This window comes from Ovis aries, chromosome 2 (genome assembly GCF_016772045.2).
Source record: "Ovis aries strain OAR_USU_Benz2616 breed Rambouillet chromosome 2, ARS-UI_Ramb_v3.0, whole genome shotgun sequence".
Lineage (NCBI taxonomy): Eukaryota > Metazoa > Chordata > Mammalia > Artiodactyla > Bovidae > Ovis > Ovis aries.
Genome location: NC_056055.1, coordinates 69,234,736 through 69,257,068, shown reverse-complemented (window position 1 = coordinate 69,257,068; position 22,333 = coordinate 69,234,736). Strand labels below are relative to the sequence as shown.

The 22,333-nt window shown below is 48.6% G+C and overlaps 1 protein-coding gene across 1 annotated transcript; it reads right to left on the bottom strand.

Moving 5' to 3' along the window:
• Window positions 1-2,977: 2,977 nt before the first annotated feature.
• On the bottom strand, window positions 2,978-16,930 carry DMRT3 (doublesex and mab-3 related transcription factor 3). Its single transcript, XM_027963917.3, has 2 exons — window positions 16,205-16,930; window positions 2,978-4,109 (listed from the first exon to the last, which is right to left on the bottom strand). The coding sequence occupies exons 1-2, from the start codon at window positions 16,653-16,655 to the stop codon at window positions 3,142-3,144; spliced, it is 1,419 nt and encodes a 472-aa protein (XP_027819718.1). The 5' UTR covers window positions 16,656-16,930; the 3' UTR covers window positions 2,978-3,141.
• Window positions 16,931-22,333: the final 5,403 nt, after the last annotated feature.

Sequence of the window (22,333 nt, the reverse complement as noted above, 5' to 3'; positions counted from 1 at the left end):
AAAGCATTTACCCTAAGACCAGCAGGTCCTCATTAGCAGGAGAAGCATGTGGTTAACATGAGTTAACTCTCTAAAAGCCTGGCCTGATTCAACCACAAGTGTACAGCCAAGTACCCAGATATTTTGTCTGTGTGATGATGGGATTTAACTAGCAGTTGAATGATGCTGTTTTTCACTTTTCATCCAGATGTTGATTCTCCTGTGAAGGATTAACTGAGTGCCCATGAGCAGAAGCGCCCCACTCCAGTACTCTTGCCTGGAAAATCCCATGGACAGAGGAGCCTGGTGGGCTGCAGTCCATAGGGTCGGTTAAGAGTCAGGCACGGCTGAGCTGTTACTTTTCACTTTCATGCATTGGAGAAGGAGATGGCACCCCACTCCAATGTTCTTGCCTGGAGAATCCCAGGGACAGGGGAGCCTGGTGGGGTGCCGTCTATGGGGTCGCAGAGTCGGACACGACTGCAGCGACTCAGCAGCAGCAGCATGAGCAGAAGAGTGTTCATGTCCCTAGATTCTACAGGCCATCATGGCAGGATGGCCTCAGAGCTGGAACCTAGAAGGTTTTGCCAGTTTTACCAGAGGGGCCTTAGCTGTCGGAGCTGCCGGCGAAGCAAAGCTGAACACGGGAAGCAGGGCACAGGGTCTTTACCATCGCTTTCCTCCTCTGACCCCTGACTACACTTACCGCACCAAAGTGAGTTATTTCTTGCTTCAGAAGATTATGCTGAGGATCAAACGTACCTGCGGTAGCCCAGGAATGAGCTGCCTTATAGTTAATTCCATATTGCTGGCCATTGGAAAAAGCAGACCAGGACTCTGATAATCTGTGGGCAAAATCAAACTATCAGGATATGGTATCTTAAGCCAAGTTTTGTCAACCCAGGTCACTCAACCTAAAGATGTGACAGATTTTATAGTTCTATCACCTCATATGGGATTTGTGATCACTTGTTAAATAAATGTAGGTAAACTTGTAAGATGAAGATACCTCTGAAAATCCAACTGTGTTAGGTAGGCTCAGACATTAGCCCATCACTACCATATAAAATGTCCTGGACACGTGTTTTTAGAATCAGGGGTTTTATTATTCTATCCCTCACTTCCTTCATTTATGTAAATACTAATATTTCAATATAACCTTAACCTAGAGGGGTGGGATAGGAAGGGGGGAGGGAGGCTCAAGAAGGGGATATACATATACACACACACACACAAAAAAAAAACTGACTGGTGTTGTGTACAGCCTAAACCAACATAATATTATAAGGCAATAATCCTTCAAATAAAAAAATAAATATAACCCTAACAACAAATCACACTTACTTCGAAACACCCTGGTACGAAATCATGTCAATTAAATACGTATTAGTCCAACTAATATAAGGAGTTTTTCTCAATGATTTCTCATTCCCAATGTGCCCAACAGAAAGAAAAACGAGATTTTGTTTTAAGCATCTTTTTTTCTCCTGGGACCCATGCAAGGATGGTGGGCAGGTGACATTAGATCCTGTTCCTCATTGAGGAAACACCTCAGGCCAAGAGGGTTTGCCCTTCTCCCTCCAAGACTGAAGATCCCTTCAAGACTTATTCTTGTGCAGGGAGCTCTCTCTCTCTCTGCACCCTTGTCATGTAGAGGCTTTCGTTTATTTTCTTATTTTCTTTCCCTTCAACATTCACAAGTTTATTATCTAACCTGGACAGTCACCTTTCCTCTCCAGCACTCTGAAGAAAGGAAACAATTAAGCAGTGGCTGGCGTGGGCACCACTGCATATTACTGTTTAATAACTCACTTATAAAAGTATCTGACCAAGTACAGCACCACCCAAATGCTTTCTAAATGAAGGGGGAAAGTCCTGGTTTCCAACGTTTTGTTGTGGTTATCTGCCAAACCGGAATGCATCTTCTCTGGTGAGAATGAGGGAATTCACTTCTACAATCCTGGCTGCAAACAGGAGTATAACCTGAACCTAATAGGAGTAACTGCTCTCTTTTATTGAGTACTTTCTCTATGTCAGGGCCCATGCTAAACACTTTGCTTACTTTCCACACTGTTGATTGTTTCATTTTTTACTTTGTTTTTAATGAGATTCTCCATTATATAATCCCTGCTATCTTGGACTCATGGGCAGATAACTTGGACAATAACATACAAAGAGCATCCTCTTACACAGGGTAGGCACTCAGTAAGTATCTGTTGAAGAAAAGAACAGATGGAGGAATTGAATTAATTCTCTTCTTGAACAATCAATTCTGTCTTTCTGAATGCAGCCTCAAAGCTTTGCCATTCATATTTCTCAAGCAGCATCACGTTTAACTGAAACCTTGATCCATGCACTAGTAAGTAGCTTTTTTATCAAGTTTCTATTTTTAGAGATCCTCTTTCCATAGGCAGAAATGACATAAACCAAGATCATCTCCTTAGTTTATTTTTTTCCTAGAGTCCTTAGCATGCTACATTAACCTGACAAAGCTTAATCTTGTGTTCATTTCACAATATATTTCATGCAGTTCACAGCTGTGATTGGGTTTACACTGACATTACACATGTTTTGAGTCAGCCATGTGAAAAGAATAATTTTTAATGGAGTCTGTCTCTGAAAACTGTCCAAGCTTAAATAAGCATGTGAGTAGTTCACTCTATTAAGTGCAGTCTCTCTTTAAAATGCAAGAAGGATTTTTAGCATAGGAATATGAGGCCCCTGTTTACAGTCCATTTGCAACCAAACCACTTCTTTAGGTTTCATTATCGTGAGGAATCCTCTTTTACAGAATTGCATTCAAGTACACTACATTACTGAAGATTCCAGGTTGAGTCTAGGGGTGGGGCCGACCTTTGGCTTTACCTCCCCAAAGACATCTTCCATGGGCCCAGGCTTTCCCCAGACCATTCTCAGCATCAGACTCTTTGACAACCAACATTCAGCACTAAAGCCACAGAGCAGAGCTATTTGGCATTTTCCAGTGAAGTGCAAGAAATTAAATAAGTTATGCTTTTTATTGCTAAGGTCTAGAATCAAGCAGGGTCACTTTGTCATATGGCAGGAGAAGGTATACACAGGACGTGGCCTCTCCACAAGGGGAGGGGCTCAGGGTTCAAATGCGCAGAAAATGTCACCTGGTCACCCCCATCGGGCGGCGCCTTAAGATGACGAGTTGAGTATTCGGGAGTCTGAGGAGTCAGACCTCTCGTCATAGTCATCCTCGGTGTAAATGGACTGCTTTGACACCATGGGACACCCGTCGTCGGGGATAGCGATCCGAGGGTCTTCGGGGGTGCGGGCGGGGAGGACGGGCGAGCTTCTGAAGACGCTGGTGGAGTTAGCGGGGAAAGGGCTGACGTACTGGGACCGCAGCTGGTACTGCTGCTGCAGCGTCATGGTGTTCCACAGGGTGACATCGTTGGGCAGAAAGGGGCTCGACTGGTTTCTCGCCAGAGTATTCCTCAGCATCAGAGGGTACCGGGGTGGCTGGGGAAACGGGTGCTGAAGGGGCACGGCCAGGGGGTTGGGGACCATGTTGGTGGAGTCGGCAGAAAACCTCAGCGTGTCGGGGACTCTGAAGGCCGACCCCACAGACCACTTAGATGAGGAGAGGGGGTAGGAGCTCAAGGTGTGCTCGAAGAGGTGCCCGTTGGAGGGCAGCACCAGGCCCTCAGGCTCCCCAGCAGAAGTCCGGTCGGCAGCCGAGGAGGACGAGCGGCTGGAGAGCAGGACCTCCACGGCGCTCACCAGGTCACCCCCACAGCCCTTGAGGATCAACTCCAGCACCGCCGGCTTTTGGTGGGGGAATATCTTTTTCAACACTTCTAGGGGCGGTCTGTTGGCTTTCAAGCTGAAGGGCAGAGACACGGTCCCCGAGGGGCCCTCGATCAGGAGGTGGCTCTGCTCCCCGGGGTACTTGGGGCTGTCGGGCTGGCTCTCTGAGCTGGCCCCGTTCTTCTGGACCGCGAATCCTGCTTCATCCACTGACACGATCTCGGGGCTCTCAGGTGTGAAGCAGCCCTTACTTTTGGCCACGTCTGGGGAGCTCCTCTGGTCCGTGTCTTTGTCGCTGAAAGTCTCAGCATTGTCAGCGGTGCTGCCATCCCCAAGTCGTTCTTCTGTCAAATCTGAAAAGCAGAGAACAGCTGGTTGAATCCTCTCCTGGTGTGCAAAGAACACATGTGCTCAGGAGAGGGCCCTACCTGCCCTTTTTGCAAGGGGAACTGCTTCTCTGTGGGTTATAACATACTGCAAGCCAGAAAATTATCCAAACTATGTCATTAGCAAATGGCAAAAAAACGAACAAACCCTGTAAGTAAGGATCTAGACATCAGAGTGATTTCTCAGAATGGGCTGTTCAGGAAAGCTTGCCTTCAACACAAAACGGTGCAGAAAGAGCCACAGCCACAGATGATGCGGCTATCTAGCAGTAACAGTCTAAATGCAGATCAGACTGGGGATAAACACTATCCAGGGACAAACAGAGAAATGAGCTTGGGCTTGTTTTCTAGCTCCTCTTCTCCAAATGAGGGGTCTGGTGCCACCAAAGGACATCAACAGCTGCAACAGCTGGTGCACGACCCATACACCCAAGGGAAAGTTTAATATTTTAAAACCATTTTCCCTAGGCAGATTCTGTGTTATATGTGAACTAGTCATCAGTATGTTTCATCAGGATACCATGTAGAATAACAAGTCAATATGATTGCCAGAGTAAAAGAAGCCTCCATCCGTGGAAACCTCTCTTAAAAGGCCACTCGAGATCCCAGAAGACTTGGTTGCCTATAACCCGCACCAGAGGGCAAGCAACACCAGCTGTGAAACCTGGGTGTGGGACAGGCTGCAGAGAGGGAGAAAGAGGTGCCTGGAGAAGGCTTATGAAACTGGAGGAACACCCACCAACGAAAACAGTGTGTCCGTAAGTCCAGGACCTGGGGTGTAAGAAGCATATAGGATGGACTTCAAGATATCTTCCTGAACTATATTTTTAAAAGAGAAAGAGAAACAAAGCTTCCCAAATAAAGCAGAGCTTTGCTGTGAAGTAAACCAGTAAACCAGTAGTAAATCTAACACTTTGGTCTAAGACATCACTCACCCCCTGACGAGGGCTAGTATCACTGTGCTAAAGAGGCAGAAAGGAAGGAAGAAGAAAGAAAGACTGGTTTGGTTGCAGAAGTAGGTTCTAAGAGACCTTTATAATAAAGGAGCATATTCTTTATTAACAAGTTATATACAAGCGGATTTTTATCTTTCTTAAAACATGTACTGGCTGTGTCTACTCAGAGCCAATGTAACTGATCTGAAGATGGAAATTATTAATGACCCAGTTGTCAGGTTGTAAACAACCGGTTGGCCTGTGTTTTCCACTGCCCCTGCCTGAATAGCCTCATTGTCGCCTCCTCCCTGGGCACACCTGATGATGTGTAAAGAGCCAGCTGGTGAAATTTCATCAAAGCAGCATCTAAAATCCATCTCCTCCTATTTGTTGTTGTTTATTTTACAAGCCTTAAACAAAGACCCATTTGTGAGCTTTTTTCTAATATGGGATGTACTTTAATTATAATTGAAAGACAAAACTTTGATTCTTTACAAACCAATAAATATGTTCTAAGCATAAATAAATACTTCCAAAAAATATCCTTAAACTATATCAGTGAAACTTTTGACTGTAAATCTGATACAAATTCATACCTATCCGAAATTTGCATTTAAGCTGCTTCTTTTTCCAATACAAAATATCAGCTATCAGTGTGGGGACCATCTTCAGCCAACATGCATGAAGCCATTTTCTGTAACAATTCCGGGATGTGTACAAGAGACCTTTTCGCAAGAGAAATATGACATATCCTCTTCAGCAGCATCCTAGGATTGGTGACCCAATTTTCATGTCCTGGGTTAATGTGGTAGTTGTTCTTGATCCCAATGAGAAAAACAGCAACAGAAAAGCTTCCACAGGTTCATACTGCAAGCAGGTAGACCTGCCTAAAGTCTCCTGACTCCTGACCCTACACCTAGCTCTTGGTGTCACTCTATCATTAAACACTTGACAATGAGAAGACAATGACAGTACGTTAACTCAGCACTGAACTCAATGCACAAGTGGATCTTGGCCTCTGCTCACTGGAGCTTAGGAAAACAAGCCAAATACTCTCCCGGGGGAAATATGGACATAAAGCAAGGCTTTAAACACTGTGCTTCTCTAAAGAGTTTTCTTATTTAACTTCCATTATCTATTATTACAGAGAAGGCAATGGCACCCCACTCCAGTACTCTTGCCTGGACAATCCCATGGATGGAGGAGCCTGGTAGGCTGCAGTCCATGGGATCATGAAGAGTGGACACGACTGAGTGACTTCACTTTCACTTTTCACTTTCATGCATTGGAGAAGGAAATAGCAACCCACTCCAGTGTTCTTGCCTGGAGAATCCCGGGGACTGGGAAGCCTGATGGGCTGCCGTCTATGGAGTCGCTCAGAGTCGGACATGACTGAAGCGACTTAGCAACAGCAATCTATTATTATCAGCATCAAGTACTTTTATCACTGTACCCTGCAAGACATCGAGGGCAGAAAACATCAGCAGATATAAGACTGGCCCCTATCTTGTGGAATTAATTACCAAGTTGGGGAGATGAGATGCGTGTGCAGGGAGAAAGCAAACACAGCCAGGGAAAAATTGTTGAGTGGCAAATATGCATACACGGAACACAAATGTTCACAGAAGCACTATCCACAAGAGACAAAGGTTGGAAGAAACCCAGCATCCATCAATGATGGATGAACGGATAAACAAAATGTGGTCTATACATACAATCAAATATTATTCAGCCACAAAAACGAATGAAATTCTCACATATGCTACAATGTGGATGAACCATGAATATATGCTAAGTAAAATAAGGCAGACGCAAAAGGAAAACCATTCTATGATACCGTTTATATAACATACCTAGAACAGGCAAACTTATGGCGACAGAAAGGAAAAGAGTGTTGTCAGGGACTGGGGGAGGGAGTAACGGAGACGTATTGTCTAATAGGTACTGAGTTTCAGTTAGGGATGATAAAAAGTTCTGAAAATGGAAAGTGGTAAGGGCTGCACAACATTATGAATCTGCTTAATGTCACTATATTGTATCCCTAAAATGGGTTAAAATAGTAAAACTTACGTGTATTTTACTACAATGAAAAAGTGAAAGAAGTATGATACACAGCGTCACAGCAATATAAGGGATGGTGACGTTGTTTTAAAGCAAGAAACAGCTGGCTCTTCTAGGAAAGAAAGGGTAACAAATTTTTTTTAAGCTCTAATTTTGATATTTTCAAAAGCATACTTTCAAAAGCAGTGTGTGAACCTAACTTCCCATTTTAGAAGGTAACTTTTCCCCCACCCTGGATCAGCTGCAGACACTGAAGACATTTGGGAAAAATGTCTCTAGGTCTATCATCAAGTTCATTCTTCCACAGAATGCTTCAGACTACAGAAGAAGTGATTCAAAGGGCAAGTTTAGCCAAAGGAGCACTAAGGAATAAAGTTCTGGCTAATCTGCCATATCCACCATTAAGAAAATATAGTAGTTTTTTCAAGACAGTAAAGGATGTACTGTTTCAAACAACTGGATATTGGATGGCAGGATTATAAATCAGACAATGCAAAATTTTATTTTTGAGCCTATCTTCCTGATCTGCAGAGTAGGCCACAGTCAGCAGCTTGTCCACCAGTCATGAGCCGCTGGGCGGCATAAAGTCTCTTCTGCATTCTCTTGTACAACCTTGTGTACCTGCCATTGTGACATCCCCAGTGCAGCAAGCACTTGTGGTCACTTCTCAGAGAGTGATGTTGGATTGTACTGATTTGTCCACTCTCTCTCTGCAGATTTCTGGGCTGATCAACCTCTCCGAGGGGTGTGCAGGCTATGGCCAAAAAGTGAGAAAATCTAACGTGATGTCACAGGAATCAAACGTACAAATTCAGAACATTCCAACCAACCAAGTTCAGCCCAGTTTACACCATATCCAGTGGGAAGACAGACGCTGTTGAAGGAAGCCCTGAGTGGGACACACCTATGCCGTCCACACACCTGAGCGCCACTCGAAGTCCTGCTAAGGGGTGCTGGGTAAACAGAATCCCAGCCAACATCCAGGGATGCTGGGGTTTCAAAACTGGGCAAGGGAAGACTAGCCTCTCACCTTATACCAAGAATAACTCCTTACCCAGCAATAATGCCTACAGGGCAGAATATATGATCCCTGCGAGTTCATGGTGTCAAGTGTTGGTTGTATTGTTATACCTAAACTACAAGTACTGTAAATTATTCTGTCATAAATACAGACTTTCACAAGTAATTATAGAGGGGGAATCTTGGGCCCAGTGATAAAGTGTAATTTAATAACAGGTGTTTCTTTATATCTCTAGATTTTTTTTTTCCTAAATGAACTTTATAAAATGCTCCTGTTGGTTTAAAATACAGAGACTTTTTGAGATATAGAAATGTAAAACTGCCAAGTAGCAAAATGAAAAACAAAATGCTCTCCAAATGTTTTAACCTCTTTCTTCTTGAAACTGACACCCTAATTCCTAAAACATTAAAGAATAAGAATATATTTCAATTGATAGTATTTTTACTCCTAATACACAGGCACCAAAAACTGCTAGACCAAAAGTAGAAATCACTCACCTGCTACTGCAAACCAGTTATTGAAAGTGATATAATTTGCTATTTCTAAAGCTAAACATCTAGACATTTAAATATCTTCTAGATGTTCACACTTCAATTTCGTATTTTTCATAATGTAGAAACACTCACAGCTATCCCTAAAATAAACTCTTCACAAGGGTAAAGATGTTTTTTGAAAGTAGATACTCAATTAAGAAGGAAATATTTTCTCTGGAAAACAGTGCTACCAACTTCAAAAATATATCTGTGCCATAAGAAGTTACAAGACTTTAAGGACAGAAAATGAACACTCACACAAAAATGACTTCCAATCTAAAATTACAGTTTGCAAATTTTAACTTTCTTTAGTGGATTTTTTTTCATATGAAAATGCAACTTCAAAAAAAATCCCAAGTATTTATTTCAGAGATTTTGAGAAAGTCTGCCACATATATGAAACAGACACTGTGCTCAAGACACAGAAAAATGAAAAACCCTCCTCACTGAGATGTAGGGGGTTTTAATCCATTCTATCCAATGATATCTACAGAAACAAAACACAGCATCCATCCAGAATAAAAAACAAAAAAAATCACTGGCATAGGGAGTGTTGTTTGCCAGTGGGAAAGTCACTGGATTTAATTTTTTTCTGTTTGAAATCATGTCACGCATTTTGAAACATGGGATTGTGACGTCCTCATGTGTTCACTTGAGCTTTGAGGAACACACCTCTGAATAACTGTTTACTGATGGCTTGTTTTCAAAGCACACAAATCTCACAACAATGGCAGGGAAGAAGTCCTGGCTGGATGGGGCTTTCAAAAAAGACCACTGCCCAATCAGAAGTCAAACAAGAGACATGCTTTTTACATTTTCTGTTACCTTTATCTTGCACTAGAAGTGCTAAACCGTAAAAAACCCAATGGATAAAAAGCCTAGCATACATACAGCAGGGGATGAATGTCAGTCTAAAATCTTTCTTTTTCTTCCTGAGGTGGGGGGAAAACCTATGAAAAGTAAATAGTCATGCTTTTAAAATCAACGACAACACTGACTTAATAACATATGAAGAAATCAAGAAGATTCCTAGGGACCAATACTTTGGTAGACATTGATATAGAAAGGGCTGGACTTAAGGAAGGATGGTTTGCAACTGTGGACTTTGTAAATCCTGCAAAAACTTATTTCTGACCTCTTGACTCTGAAAGGAATATTTTTCAAGAAGCAGGAGGGAAATTATCTATAAATATACAAGTACGTTTGATACTTATAAAAATGCAGCTAGCTATTTATTCAGTTGTCTATTTAACAAGTTTTAAATCTTTTACCATGTGCCCTTCCACTGTGCTAGGTAAGATTACACAGAGATGATCAAAGCATTTACCTTGTGACCCCTGAGAGGCTTACTGTTTACTGATGAACATTTTGCAAAATTTCCAAGTTACCTATGCAATGAGTCGTATTTACATTGAAACACAGCAGGTAACCCAAAGGCCAGCAGCTGGGCAGACTGTATTCATGGGAGGGAATGTTGTTGTAAACAGTCATATAATGGCTATGAGTGGAACATATACTGAACAAGTAATGATTACAGGGTGGTGGGGCAGAACACTGATCTCAGCTTCGCAAAATTTATGTCTGCCTAGTCACTGGCATCAAAAGAGATTAGAGATTTGTTAGAAAACCAATGATCTGAATGTTAAGTTTTCCATAATATCGTTATTCAGCAGTTGATTGTGCTGATTTACTTATAGTTGTTTAACTATATAGTAAGATATAAAAAATCAAAAATAAAGCCTGCCTAGTTATGGTTTAGTTTCCCCTCAGTTTCTTCAGAGGACAGTGATTTGCAGGGCTCAAACCAGAGGGTGACTCCCTAAAGCCACATGGGAATCTTGGACGCTATGTGTCAGGATCCCAAGGTGATGGGCCTGCAATGGCCAGAGTTCCACTACTCGGGCCCCAACCTCTGCCAGAAGAGGCCATGCAAACCCCAATGCAAGGCCCAACCTGCCATCAGAGCCATATGACACAAGACATGGGGGTCTAGGACCTGAGTGACTAATGGCTGAGGGGCCGCAACAGGTTCAAAAGCCAACCAAAGGAGAAAAGGAAGAGAAAGGGGAGGCAGACAGGCAAGTAGGTTTTCACTGGACTCTGTGCAACATTTCCCAGAAAGGGGCTCAGAGTCCTCCAGGCGCGCTGATTTATGAAGACTTACTCCCTTTCCCTCTGTAAAGCTGTTAGCTGAAAGTGCTGACTGGCTGCAGTGAAGAATTTCTCATCAATGCTCTTTGATTGTATTTTGCAAACAAAATGCCTGTTGCTTGGTAACATTTCACTTGAGCCTGACCTTCCCCGAAAGTTATTGCTATCAGATTCGATTTACACTGTCCTCTTGTGATTACTGTAATCTTTTAAACTCGGGAGTTCATCCATCAGGGAAAAGAAAAGTTGGTTGTGTAAGTCGAGAACAGGACTATCCGCCAGATTTATAACCCAGAGGGGTGTGCTGTGTCGGGAGAGAGGTTCTGTCCTGGGTGGCAGGGAAACTGGTTCTGAGATGTGGAAAACGCCCCCGGGGTTCCCTACTCCCGGTGCTCTGACCCACAAGATGGACACCAGCGCCTCTCTGAACCTCTGGGGGCAGTTTAGGCTCCCCCGGGAGAAACGGGCCTGGAGACTAGCCAGAGCTACGCCCACCCCGAGGGGCGCCCAGGGCAATGGGGCTTGGTCCGCCTCCCAGGCTGGAGCTGCCAGATAAAATTGTCTGCAGGATGCCCAGTGGAATCTGCACTTAGGAAAAACAACAAAGAATGTTTTAGAAGTCTGCCCTGTGCAGTATTTGACATCCTATTTTTGTGTATGTTTATTTGTAGGCTTTTTGCTAAATCTGGCACTCTGCCGAAGCAGGAAGGCGGCAAGGAAGGAGAGGGTAGCGGGAGAGAAGAGAGGCGAGGCGAAGCTGAACGGGGAGGGCCAAGCGGGCGCTGGTCGAGCTCTGCCGGTGGGGCTGAGCGCCCACCGCTCACCGCAGAAGGAGCTGGGGAAGGAGGCAGCCTCGGCTACGGTGCCACCGGACAGCGACAAGGTCCGAGGGGAAGCGGTCCAGGGCAGGCAGCCGCAGGGGAGCCACAGGCACTCGGCTGCCACCGCAAAACAGGGCTGCATGGCCTCTATGGGTCTAGCGACTGTCCCAGCTCCAGCCCCGGGGTCCCCGACCAGTCACCCGCACATGCGGAGCTCAGCGTTAGGGCCAGGGAGCCAAGGCGGCCACTGGCGGGACGCGGGAGGGAAAGACCGGAGCTGAGAGCTGCCCCCGAGCCGGCCACGGGTCAGGCTTGAAGAGACCAATCAGCCTCGCGTCTTCCTTTTGGTTTGGTTGGGTTTTATTTAAAACTAAACCCCTGGCCCCAAATCAAAACGTCTGAAGTAACCAGACCCTGTCTTAAATTCTTAGGTGCCCTTCAGGGAAGACTTTGAGCTCTCCTACCATTTTTCCTGTGCTTCAAGTCCCTGGCCGTTGAGCATTTCCCACCCTGGCCTGAACTAGTGCTCTGCCCACAACTCAGGATCGGTGCAGGTGTGTGTGTGTCTCTCTCTCTTTTTTTTAATTAAAAGTAAAATTTAAAATTAGGAAGCTGACAAGACAGGACCTAATCAAGCTGGAACTGAAAAGCCCAGAGTAAGCTTCAAGATGTGAGGAAGTGCTGGCCAGGAGGTAAAATGAAATAAAGGCAGTTTTCCAAAATCTCCCAACTTCCCTCCCTACAGGTCTCTTGATTCGCTTATTTTCAGGAGAAATAAATAGGAAAGAAGATCCTACTTTTCTTAATCCTGCTCTCTTATTCCTAATCAAATATGATGCTTTTGATTTCTTTACCTTCAAGAAATGTTAAAACTTGCTCACACATTTCTTTTGATGGCAGATGGAAACCTAGCGAGAGTCTATAGCCACAGACCTGTCCGCTCTCAGCCCAAGGAGACCCAGCACTCTCTTCGGGAAGCAGAGGAAAATGTGGGGGGAGGGAGCCATACACAGGAATGTAACTTTAGCTTCCCACCTTGGTCATGACCCTTAACTTTCCTGAGCTCTGAAGCCCAGTCCAGAAAGGCAGGCTTGGCTGGCTGAAGCTGCTGACTCAGATACACTAAGAGCTGAAAGATGTTCAAGCTTCTCTAGATATTTTCATGACAGGAAGGAGGAGGGGAGTGAGAAGGATGGAGAGGGAATGGGAGAGGAACGGATCGACAGGGTAGATTTAAAGAAGCTGAGACTAGAATTTGAGGTTCCATCAAAACCTACTAATTCCAGGCCAGTCATAGATGATACTCAAGCAGCAGGGGAGATGTACTCTCAAAAAAGAAAAAAAAATGCTCTAATCCATTGCTAAAAGTAATAATCTGAGAATATGAAATTTCTCCTTAAAACCACTGCCACTTTTAAAAGGATGTTAAACATGATACACCATTAGATAATATAATTCCTGTTCCTTTAAAGAATCTGAAGCATAATTTGGGAAATAAATTTCTTCCAGCTACAAAGCAGAGTTTTGGTATTAATGTTGCTCATCGCACAAGGTGTTTTTTCTCCAGCAGTTGCCCAACAAACATTCCCTTCTCCAGGGCATGTGCTTTTCTTAAGGATCTCTGGAGAGGGGGAAAGATACCGTGTTTGTGTTTCTGCACCTGCATTTATAGCCAATAAAAAAAGCCAATGTCTCCACAGCTATGTACTTGAAAAAAATCTCCATAATCCTACAGAAACAAATCTCTGTAAATCACCAGCAGATATTCAGATTCCTAATGGTCTGTGAGGACTTCCCTGGTAGCTCAGCAGTAAAGAATCCACCTGCAGTGCAGGAAACATGGGTCAGATCCCTGGGTCGAGAAGATCCCCTGGAGAAGGAAATGGCAACCCACTCCAGTATTCTTGCCTGGAAAATTCCATGGACAGAGGAGCCTGGCAGCCTACAGTCCATGGGATCACAAGAGTCAGACAGGACTTAGCGACTAAACCACTACCACCCACCAGTGGTCTGTGAACTTACTGTACATGTGGACCTACAATTCAAATAGTGCTTAAGTAGTGAGCTAAGAAGTGAGCTAACTTCCCTAAGCAGTGAGCTACTTGCCCAGGACCATACCTAACAGGCTTCTCAATATGCATGTTACATACAAATAAATCCTAAGAACACCTGCAAAAAAATACGTACAGCAACCAGCAGTCCCACCCAAGCAGTTCTCTCTAACTTAAATCCCAAATGGGCTTTCTCCGTATAAAGCACTGCATAGAGCTGATCCGCTTGTGTGCCTGCCTTCCTAGTGGAAAACTATCTAGTCCTTTCCTGCCCTCTCTCATCGTCATCAGATTGGTGACTGACTTTTTTGTTGGTGTTAAATGGAATTATGGGATCGAACCAACTGAAAGAAGAAAACAAAAGTTACATAAATAAGATGTGCAAGGTACACAGCAGGACTAGCTGTAAACTGAGCTGCTGGTCCCTGACAGCTTAGTCCCCCAAAGCCATCACTCTGACCTCTTCTTGTGTCAAATCCTATTCTCCTTTGCAATTACTGGTTTTCAATTTGAAAGGCTGAGGCTATCTTGGTTCCCAGTGAAAGAGAGCATACCAGGCTTGGTGTGTCTGGCTGCAATCAGTCTCACCCCAAGCTTATATCTTTCTCCAGCTGTTGCTGCTGCTGCTCCGCCTTTCTGGCTGCCCTCACTCCCCACCTCTCAGGGCTGTTTTTGGTCTCGATGCTTTTGAAACAGTGAACTTTGGCTATCCCAGAGAACAGGTGTGAAGAGCACAGGATGTGAAGGGAACCAAACCCCTCTTGGACAGGGACCCCAGAACCCAATGCACTATTATGGGGGTGCTGCCTGCACTATCACAAATGCTGCCCGAGTGTTAGGGGAAATGGAGACAGAGGAAGTAGAAATGGGAAGGTTCAGAAAATTCACCGGCATAGATCAACTTTGAGAACTGAGACAAAACTGTCCTAGTTACCTGCCCTAACTTAAAAGAGAAAAAGGTTCTTTCCCCTCCCCTCTGACTCCTCTGTGAAACATGAGATCACACTGACAAGAGAGAGTCACCAGGAAGTGAGTAGACATACTCAGGGAAAGGCTTATATCCATCCTACCCTGGATTAAACAGTCACAAAAGCCACGTTCAGCAAACTCACTTCTGTCTTTAAACACCCAGTTCTGCTCTTCACATAAGATGTTCTCAGAGGTTGGGTCTGCAGAGCATAACTGAGGAACAGGGCAGCAGAACTGAGCCTGCCAGGCGGCCTACCAGCTTATCCCCAAGAAATGGCATGTCCCCAGCTCCACCCAGCAATCCAGTGCTCCAGAAAGCCTCTCTCCAGAAACCAGAAGTATTGCATTTTGGAGGGGAGGCAGTTAGGGGTAGGCGGAAGCTCTACCATTAGTTCCACCCACAGGAGGGCTTTGGTCCTTCGAGAGCCTTCCACCTCTGAGTCCCAGCATACCTCTCAACCCTCTCCCTGAGAAGATGGGGTTTCTTTCCTTTGCACATCTGCCCCCAGTGAAAGGGAAACACCAAACACCTGTCCACTGAATTCCAAGGGGTTAAAAACCAAAGGAGCACTTGGGTTGGGCAGGACAGTCACAAGCTAGTAAGTCTCCAGGAGGAAAGGCTCCAGTGGGGTGTGCAAGGTTTTGGTGGCCTGAAGGAGGGAACTGGATAAAAAGGTGGGTAGGGGGATCTGCGCAGCTCCAGGACTCAGGGCAGACTCCTGCTCTCTAGAACACAGCGGAGGGGGAAGAGGAGAGGAGAGGGCCGCAGGAGGCCCAGGCCCACGGAGAACTGGGGAAAAGGCTCTCCAGGCGTGGCCTTCCTCACTGTAGCTCAGGTTTTGTCTTTCTTTAAAACGGCAGACTGCAGAGGACTGCCTGCGAAATGGTATTACAGGACCTGAACTCCTGCAAAAGGAGTTGGCTGGCTCTGGGTGCACCACATTGAGTCCCTGCTAACAGTTTTGGGAGTCTTTCTGGTCCCTTTCTACTCTTGCTTCTAAACAAGGCTTCCTTCAACAAACTGCACAAGGCTGGAGACCACAGCAGACTAGAAAGGCTTCAGGTTCGCTCCAGTTGCCGGGTGCCGAGAAAATCGCCCAGAGTAGGCCAAACCGTGGGCCTGGGCTCCTTCTCTGCCCTCCCGTCCCAACCTCCAGATGCGAGGCCTCTCAAGCCTACAGTCGAAAAGCCTGGAGTGTGTGCGCCCGCGTGGATTTTAATCTGGTCCTGTTTCGACCTCTTTATCTACCCGTCCCCTTAAACTTAGAGAAGGCACTTGGCGAGCCCGAGGCGCCTTTCCCGAGGGCACCTCGGTTCCACCTCCTACCTCGCCGGGTCCAGACTGAACGCCGCTTCCGCCGAGGGAGTAAGGACCGGCTTGGCTGGAGTTGGGGGGTAAGGTCGCGCCCAGCCCACTCCCGCCACACTCGCCTTCGGGCCTGCCGGCCAAAGCCTCCAGGGCTGCTTCCAAGTGTTTCCGACCGGGCGCAAGCCCGGCCCGGCCCCGCCGCGGCCCTTACCTGGCTTGGCGAGCGGCGCCTGCAGCGCCCCGGGCGGGGGCTCGGCGGCCCAGCGCAGCGCGGCGGCCGCAGCCAACTCGGCGGCTGGGCGCGACGGCTGCTGCGACGGCTGCGAGGTCGGCGGCGGCTGCGGGGCGGCGGCGGCGTCTCCCGGCGGCGGGGGTCCCGGCAGGGCGCGCAGCGAGTCGGGGATGAGGCTCTCGAGGCTCTCGTTGGCCTGCTGCCTGCGCAGCGCCACCTGCGCCGCCATGACCCGCTGCCGCTCGATGATGAGGATGCACTTCTCGCAGGTGCAGTCTTTGAAGCGGCAGTAGCGCTTGTGGCCCTTGAGCCAGGACAGCACGCCGTGGTTGCGGCAGCGCGCGCACTTGGGCGTGCGCTGCAGGGGCGCCCGCGGCGGCTGCGACACCGGGCCGCCCATGTACAGGTAGGGGGAGCCGTAGCCGTTCATGCCCCGGGCTCCCGACAGAGCTGGCAAGCTGGCGGCGGGAGCCGGTACGGGGCCGCTGGACGGCGGGGCTGAGAGGCCCTCTCCAAAGCGGCCTCCGGGCGGCGCAGTCCTCGGCCCCGCAGTCCAGGCGGCCTTGAGCGCTTCGGAGTGGCTGGAGGGGCCGCGGCCGTCTTTACGGCTCCCGACGGGCGCTTCCCTACTCCCGAGTCGGCCGAGTCTCCTCCCGCCGCTCCTTTGGCCGGCACGTCCTCCGCGGCCGAGGCGCGGCGGCGGCTGCCGGGAGCCGGCGAGAGCTCTGGTTAAGGTCTGAAGCGGCTCGTCCGCAGCTCCCGCGCGCAGACCGGCCGGCACGTCCTCTGCCGCCCTCCCCCCGCCTCCCTCCCCCGCCACCCCCACCTTCGGGGTCCCGGTCTCCTGGCACTCTCCACCCCACTCCACTCCACGCCTCCTTCCTCCTGCCCGCGCCTCTCGAGACCCTGCGCTTTACTCTCCCTGCTACCTGCCGCCGGGCCACTCTCACGGGGGCGCTCACGGCCCCCTCCTCCGCGCTCCCTGCGCCTCTCCTGCTTGCAAGGGAGGGACTGCAGCACTCGGGACGCGGCAGCGCCCGCGGGGCGGGGAAGGGAGGACCAGCGCGGATGAGGGTGAGGGTGCCTCTGGGCGAGGCGGGTGGCAGTTCCCCTTCAACTCTCTTCCCGCCTCCCTCCAGGCCCGATTTGGCGGCACCGGGCCCAAGGCGGCTTTCATTCCCACACTTGGCCACAGAAACACGGCTCGGGGAGATCCGGAACCTATCTGAGCGCTGCGGATACACTAGGGTCCCGGCGCGAGAAGAGGTTTTATGTTGCGGGGAGCCAGGTCCTGCGGCCACTGGCTGGAGAAATTGGGGGTAGGGCATTTGAACTGGTTCGAGAAATGGGGGCTTTCTTGATTTCTTTTTGCAAAGTTTTTTTTTTTTTTTTCTTTTTGCCGCTGCAGAAGAAAATGCTTTTGAAAACCTGCTGGTCCAAGGATGACGACCCGTTTTGCAGGCTGTTTCAAAGGGGAAAATAGTCCTCCCTCTGTGGCGCAGTTTACCTTTCTACACCTCCACGTTGTAACAAAAAATAAAGTCTCTGTTCTGAAAAGCCGGCAAATGCTCTTTTGGAGTTTGTGTTTAAGCACTGGGTCTAAACTTTCAGAGAGCGAATGAAGGGGCCACGCTAGTGCCCCCCAAGTTACCGCATATGATCTGAACCCTGCCCAACGGTCTTTGAGAAATCAAACGGAGGTCTCGCATCACCCCATTCAAATGCCCACGGACTCAGCAATCTAGTTATGAATAAGGGACGGGGCCACCCCACCCCCACACCAGTGTCTTTGGGTGGGAGAGGGCCTTTGCACAGATGACTGTAAAACTTTGTTTAAAGTGATACTTGTGTGTATGGGTTATGGCCTAAAGCAGAATACCTCCGCAAACACACAGAGATGCTCCCCTAATGGGAGAAAACAAGAAAAGCAGTGGTTACTGCGGCGCAGGGTAGCACAACGGCTCAGTGCGAAGAGGCGCGATGGCAATCCCGGAGCCGTCTTCAGAAGGCAGGCTTCAGAGAGCACCCTGAATTCATCTCTTGGCGGTCTGGACGAATCCAATGCGAATCCGGAGCGTAGACCAGTCGGCTGCAATGGTCAACCGGTCGGCGCCTCTCAGCTTTATTCTGCACTGCTTTGGAAGCAAACGAACAACCCGAAAACGTCCGTGTGTGTGCTGTGAATTCAAGTACCACCAGGCGTTCCAGCAGCCAACCCTCCGCCTAAAAGGGCGATTCCGGGAGGAGAGTAGGTTAAAAAGTGAACCTGACTGTGTATGTTGCCCTTGAGGCCCTTGGCTGCCCCCCACCTTCCCCATTTCAGACCTGCGGCCCTCGTGGGGCGCAGAAAGGAACCCCCAGCAAGAGACTGCTAACCTTAGGAGGCTTGCCTCCAAAACTTCTTAGGGCACAGACCCCTTAGTCTTACTCCTAACCCCCACCACGTCATCAATCTCTCCTCCCAAACTTCGCGAGGAAAACAAGCCTTAAGGCACTACAACTGGGAGGAACTTCCAAAAATTCTCGGGACTGGAGGCCTGGGTCACCCGCAGCGCGGTGGCCCAGAGGCTTGGAAGTGGGAAGTTCACAGTGAGAAACACATAGAAGGCCTAGAATGACACTGAATCTGGGACACTGAAATCTCTAAATCTCTTGGAAATACAGAGACCACAAACTTTTCAAAGCCAGATTTCTCCCATATTTCCTTCAAACAAATGGTTAGCAAAACCAGGAGTATAAGAAACCTGAGAGTAATGAATTTTTTTTTTTTTTTTTTTTAAGGAAAGCAGCAGAGCTCAGCACCAGGTTTGGGGGACATTTCCACTACAAGGCGACCCACTCTCCCTCAGTCACCTAGTCACCCTATCCCTTTGCCACTCAAACAGTCTTGCATTATTTGGTCCCCGGGGCCCTGTTTCACTCCAGTGCACATAGGGGCTGAGACCTAAATACTCATTTGATATAGCGCAATAATCCTTTTCTCATATTTGATGGGAATGTTTTCCATATCCCAGTATTTGACAACATCTCCCTATAGGGACAGGTTTGTATTTATGTTGGTAAAATGTCCCCTGCCTCAAAGTCTATTGTAACCCAACACCTGACAACCCCGAGTCCCATTTCTGTTTGCAGAAAGGGTTTATTCAAGCACATAATGGGATCCCAGCAGAAAGCCTTTCAGAACAAGGGGCTATGGTAAACTTCACCACATGAACTCCGTTTCCAGGGCTATTAAGCTTTTAATTGGAAAATAGCAGAGGAAATTTCAAGGTGACTATAACGTGTTAGTAGTTAGTGTGGAGAAGAAAAGCCGGAGCGGGGATGAATGTAGAAAGCATATGGTCCGAATCACATTTAGGAGGAGAGGCCTGCCGCTTAGCAGAACTAAGTCCTGGCGGCTTATATACTTATGGGAAAAATCATCAAAGAAATTGGAAAGGGAGCAGTGAGGGTTACAAGTGTAACCTCGCTAGACTGGATCCACTCAGTCCTGCTCTGGGTGGGTGGGTGTGGGTGCGCGCGCACACGTGTTCAAACCACAATAACTGGGTAAAGTTGTGTGTGTGTGTGTGTGTGTACGCGCGCGCATGTGTTCAAACCACAATTAACCGTGTAAAGCTGTGATAGGTATTAAAGGGTCAAAGGCTGTAAGACAAGTGTGCATATGTGGTTCTCTTTCTCTTGGCGCGCACACAATCTCACGATGTGTGTGTATATCTAAAAGTTAAGAACGCAGTGCTCGTGCTCAGAAACTGAAGATGTCCTGATTGGAAGCTGCCCCTCACCGCAAGCAACACTTAATCAAAAGGACAGTTTCATATTGTCCCGGATGTATAAATACATCAAGAAATTTTCTGCTTTGCTGGATTCTCATGGAGGGGAAGGTCAAGGTTCTTATACTGCTGTTTAAACCTCGACACGGTGACACTGAAGACTGGGGCATGTAGAAAGCCTTTTTATGTTTTTATTTTTTAGAAAGCCCCTTTAAAGCAGGACAACGAACCCCCTCTCCCCACTCAAGAATTCTTCAATTCTCACCCTGTCCATGCCTCTCAGCATCACTCATTGGTCAGCTTCACATTGAAAGGGGGGAACAAATGTCCAGTGGGGCATTTGTTTCTAGAGAGGAAACCAGCAATCGATTTCTTGAGATGACAATGATGCCCCGGTCTGCCACATTTGGGAGAGCCTCCTATACACCCCATGGATCCCCGAAGTCACCCTCTGAGGCGCAAGACAGAGGACAGAGACCATGCGACCAACGAGTGATTGAAATGGCGCCTGACCGGCGGGGGACGCGGCTAAGCAGAAGGAAAATCCTGGAGTCTCGTCCCACACCAGTTTGGCATCAGGCTGCCTGAGGATTTCGGCGGCGGAAGCTTTTCGGAGCAAACGGGACCTAAAACGGCTTGCAACCCCACCAGCCCCGTACAGACGCGGCTGCCTGGTCCTTCGTATTCTAGAACTCTGGAAACCAGCAACCGCTCAGGCCAAGGTCGCGCCTGCCCCTACCATCTAAGGCGAGTGTAGGGGTGTCGCTCCCGCACTGCATCTGAGGCGCGGCGACATCCGCCGAGCGCTCCCCCTGGCCAGGGCCGCGGGGCCCTAGGGCACCCGGGGCTCCTGGGTCGAGTCGCACAAAACCCGCCGGCAGCAGGAGGGCGTGTGGGGACCCGGGGCGGTGGTCAGATCCCTGCACCGTTTTAGAAGAGGGTCGCCTCGGCAGCCTGCTTTCTGTGCCAAAGGAAAAGGAAAGCATGTACCCTCCGAGACAAAACGAGAGCAGTTTTAAGACAATCTTTTCTCTGCGACTCCAAAAACCAAAAAGGGTCGGGAAAATAACTTTAAGTAAGTTAGAGAAAACTTAAAGAAACAAGAGTTTCTTTTCCCCGGAGCATTTGCTTTCGGGGCTCTAGTGCAATGCCCCAGGACAAGTCCCCTTTCCAGAACTCTCTGTCGACTCCTCGGCAGTCCCAGAATAAAGCTCTGCGGGGTGATGCGGAGAGAGGTGAGGACTTCAGCGTTGAAGTCCCTTCTCGACTCGAGCGGCACGATATTAAACAGTGGGAAACGGCCGGCGCTGCCCGCATGCCAGGGAAAGCTGGGTACAAACGCCATTTACCGATACCAGACCGTCAGACCAACGCTGCAAGGCCGAAGCCCCGTGCGGGAACCGAAACGCAGCCCACCCCAAGAGCCTAGGCACAGACTCTGCTCACCTAGCCCGAACCAAAGCCTCCAGGGCGGGGCGACTTCCGGAGCACGCGGGCCCCACCCACCTAACGCCCCGCCCATTCTCCCAGAACCCTCTCGCGCCGTCTGGGCCGCAGCTTAGAGCTGCTGAAAAGTTTGCAGGCCGTTTGGCCAGGGGTAGGGGAAGGCGCTTAACGAATACTTGACTGAGTGAAGGCCTCGCTTTTCCCTGGGGGCGGGGTAGGGAGGGTAGGTGAGAGGCGTCTTTTAAAGGCGAGAATAAAAGATTCATTGGCGACTGAGCTTACGCGTGCCCGGCGCGAAGCAAAGGTCTCAGGCCTTGTTCGCGTGCGTGTACTCAGAGAGCGCGAGGAGGACGTAAACCCACGCAAGTTTCCGGAGCAAACCTCCCAGAGGGGCGGCGGGCTGGCTGCGGCGACCCCAACCGGCGGGACGGATAGGGCCCAGTCCCCGGGGCTAAGGAAAACCCTGCGCTCGTCAGGCTGCCTTCCGTATTGCTTGTGACACGAAGCACGTTCTATAAAGCGTGCCAAGCGTGGTGCTAAGCGTCAGATGCGGGGTGGTCTACATGTGCACGTGAAGCCAGTTCAGCACTGCGGTTTCCGAGAAACAGGGAGAGGGCTCAATGCCTGGGTGGGAATCTAATTTCCACTAGGTGCCTGGGAGACGGCTATGCGGGCTCTGTGCGTGGGGTTTGCACGGGGAGTCCCCGCTGTAATGGCAGCGAGGAGCCCAGGGTCATCAAGAGTGCCCTGGGCTCCGTAGGCCGCTATCCCTGAGACCCTAGTTCCGCAGCTTAGTGGGGTGAGAACCAGGGACACACCGGAGTGGGCGCGGGCCCCGGGAGCCGCGTGCTCCGGAAGGGAGGAAAAGTCGCTCCTCATCCCCAACCAC

What these genes read in the sequence shown, in the direction of transcription:
- DMRT3 (XM_027963917.3), bottom strand. Translation starts at nt 16,655, where the DNA reads ATGAACGGCTACGGCTCCCCCTACCTGTACATGGGCGGCCCGGTGTCG. An exon ending in GGCGCCGCTCGCCAAGCCAG is followed by an intron (nt 4,110 to 16,204) that starts GTAAGGGCCGCG and finishes TCTGCTTTTCAG; the next exon opens with ATTTGACAGAAGAACGACTT.